This window comes from Sinocyclocheilus grahami, unplaced genomic scaffold (assembly GCF_001515645.1).
Source record: "Sinocyclocheilus grahami isolate Dianchi unplaced genomic scaffold, SAMN03320097.WGS_v1.1 scaffold1047.1, whole genome shotgun sequence".
NCBI lineage: Eukaryota > Metazoa > Chordata > Actinopteri > Cypriniformes > Cyprinidae > Sinocyclocheilus > Sinocyclocheilus grahami.
Window position 1 is genome coordinate 510,960 of NW_015506226.1, and position 3,137 is coordinate 514,096.

General features: G+C 36.1%; 1 protein-coding gene across 1 annotated transcript in view; it reads left to right on the plus strand.

Moving 5' to 3' along the window:
* Nucleotides 1–536: 536 nt before the first annotated feature.
* Nucleotides 537–3,137, plus strand: part of LOC107566112 (uncharacterized) — a 35,528-nt gene continuing 32,927 nt past the window's right edge. Inside the window, exons 1-2 of the mRNA XM_016251486.1 lie at nucleotides 537–620; nucleotides 883–1,102. Coding sequence (XP_016106972.1) covers nucleotides 1,034–1,102 — 69 coding nt within the window. The 5' untranslated portion in view covers nucleotides 537–620; nucleotides 883–1,033. The remainder of the gene's footprint in view (nucleotides 621–882; nucleotides 1,103–3,137) is intronic.

Genomic DNA, 3,137 nt, shown 5'->3' on the forward strand with positions numbered 1-3,137 from the left:
TATTTACATTTAAACAACATATCAAAAAGTACTGTAACTTACTGCACCTATATATATATATATATATATATATATATATATTACACTAAATCTGTTTTAACTTTAGAGATAATTTGGCTTCTAACAACACATTAGAATTGCTTCATATGAAGAAATTATTCTTACAACGTTTGTACAGTTCGATGCTCAATTATAGAATATAAAATTGTATAAGAATATAGAAAAAAAGAATATAAAATATCACTTAAAATAAAATATCCACAGTATATACAGTGCTGTAGGCATCTAAAATGAGCCTATAGATTAGGAGGGCTCTTCTTGTGCTTAAGAAACAGGTCACACTTGACCTCAGAGACCCTGCAAAAACTCTTCATACCCCTTTAAGATGTTACTGTCCCGCCTCCTGTTAGAACGCAATGGCATCGTCGGTGTAAGCAACCAATGGGAGACCACGACGAGCATGAGCTAGCGAGAGTAGTGTGTGTAGAGCGCATACGTATGTGTGTATGTGTGAGTGTGTGTATGTATGGGTGTGATTGAGATTCTAGAGACTTTTTATTTATTTATATATTTTTTGTAATTATACACACTTCAGCTTCATTGTCCATCTGGCGTTTGGAGTAAGAATAACATTGGTTTCACCCATCTGGATTTGAAAAACGTTTATGAGGAAGAATGTCAATGTCGCTGATCATTTCAACACAATACAGGAATTCAATAGTTATATTTGATTAAACTACATTCATCGGAGTAATGGTCGTTTAGACCAAGTTATGAGACTGTCGTAAATTCACTCTAAACAGATTGTGTCCTTCTGCACGGAGGTCTGCTGCTGTTGTTTTGGCTCTGGGGACTCATGATCGTTGTTTGTTTGTGTTTCAGCATGAGTTTGTTTGCATGGAGCTGAACATCTCTGAATAGACTCATTGACTGTTCTTTGAAAGAGGTGATCAGTCCAGACCTTATGTATCGGATATGAATCTGTAACTTGAAGCAGTGGTCTTAAACAAAGCTGAGAACAATCAAAGACAGAATGCTGAAGACCCTTACTAAAAAACTTAGAAGACACTCTCTAAATGAGATCCATCCTTTTCAACTAAAGGTAAGTCAGTAACTATATTACATAACATATGTATGTATTAAATTAATTGAACAAAATTATGTAAAGCTAAATACCCTTGTTGGCCGAGATGCATTAAGTATGCAGAACTATGTCTTGTTCAAATAGGTTGATTTAAAGTAAACAAATCAAAACAAAAAAGGCCATACTTTACAATGCAATGTTAATATTGCATAAATAAGTACTGAATAGGCTACTAATGAAATAATGAACTGATTGTAATCACACGTTCTTACGTTGGTAATCATTTATAGTAACATACGGTATTTTACAGTATGTAATAATATCTACACTGTAATGTAATGTAAGTGTTACCATGAAGCACTTTGTCTTATGACTGCTGTATTGTCCCACATTGGAATACAGAAGCTTTCTATTTACATTGTTCATGTCTCAGTGTACTACACTGTTTGTTTAAGCTCAAGGTAGATTTGTTACATGGAATAGTGATCTCTTTCTCTCTCTCTCTCTCTCTCTCTCACGTCATTATACACATTTATGTCCTCATTTGTCACAAAAACGCGTACACACACACACACACACACACACACATGTCTGGTCAGCTATCCTTGTGGGGACTCTACATAGGCGTAATGGTTTTTCTACTGTTACAGACCGTATATTCTATTGCCCTACACCAACCCTACCCCTAAACCTACCCCTCACAGGAAACTTTCTGCATTTTTAGATTTTCAAAAAACTTCATTCTGTATGATTTATAAGCTTTTGTACCCGTGGGGACCACAATTCAGGTCCCCACCGTGACACGAGTCCCCATGAGTCTGTGTGTATTCAGGTTTAAGTCCCCACCAGGATATATAAACCAGTACACACACACACACACTTACTTAGGAAGTGCACAAACAACATGAAAAGATGAAAAGATCAGTGACTATCCAAAAACTATATGTAAATTAAAAACCTTTATTCAAAGGAATAAACCAAAGAAACCAGATGACCTTGTGAGTTAAAAGTTTTCGCAGGAGAAAGCATGATGGCATCTAGCTTACACCATCTTGAAGAACCACCTTAACGTAATACAACACCTTTCTGGAATCCATAAATACTTGACATTCTGAACCCAATGCTGGTTCTCGGTTAATGCCATGATGCTATAAAGTCATAAATTGCTCATAAATGTGCCATGAAAGCCTTTCATAGAGGCATTTGTCAGTATGCTTCTTGTTTGAGCACATGGTGTGAAGTTCCAGAGAGATGTAGTCTAAATTTTGTATGAGCTTAAGCTCCTTGGTCCATTCCATTCATTCGCATGGTAGGTTTCACATTTTCCCTATTACACTTTTAGTTAATTGATCTATCATTTTCATTATTTGTCATGAGAGGTGTACCCTACAGCCATGTTTGAGCTCTTTCTTGGTGGAGGAGTTGTTATCTCTTCAAAGGGAGGTAGTAATGTGGCAATAGCAGGATGGAAATCTACTGTAAATCTAATGAGTAATGAATGAAATTAGAGAGGTCACTATAAAAATGTGACCGTCCTGTCGTGGTTATGAGGATTATATATATACTGTACAGTAGTAGACATGCCATTCCAAATCAAAGAGTAAATGGTCCCAGAATTTTCACTTTTGTGTCAACTATTCCTTTAACATATGCTCCTGCGGTGTTATTGTGAAAGATTAGTTATTCTTAGGTTATTCCAGAGACAAAAATAAATAGTTGTGCCTCTGAAATGACTTTCCTTTTGGCTCGTGTCAAATAGGCCACATGGGCTTGGTATTGAGAAAGAGCTGTTTAGGTGTAGTTTTATTCTACTCAATAATATTAATTAAAAGCTCACTGAGAAGATACCAAGAGACTAGACATAAAAAGATCTCACGCCATACTTTGTTCTTAACTCTGTTAGTTTTATTAACAAAACATTTCACCACTCACTGGTGCATTCAGGTCACGCTCAAAATCGCCATTCCATTTATGGTCTAATACGCAGTTTTGACACAAGATAGCAATTGTGAGTACCGTATTGGCCCGAATATAAGACGACCCTGATTATAAG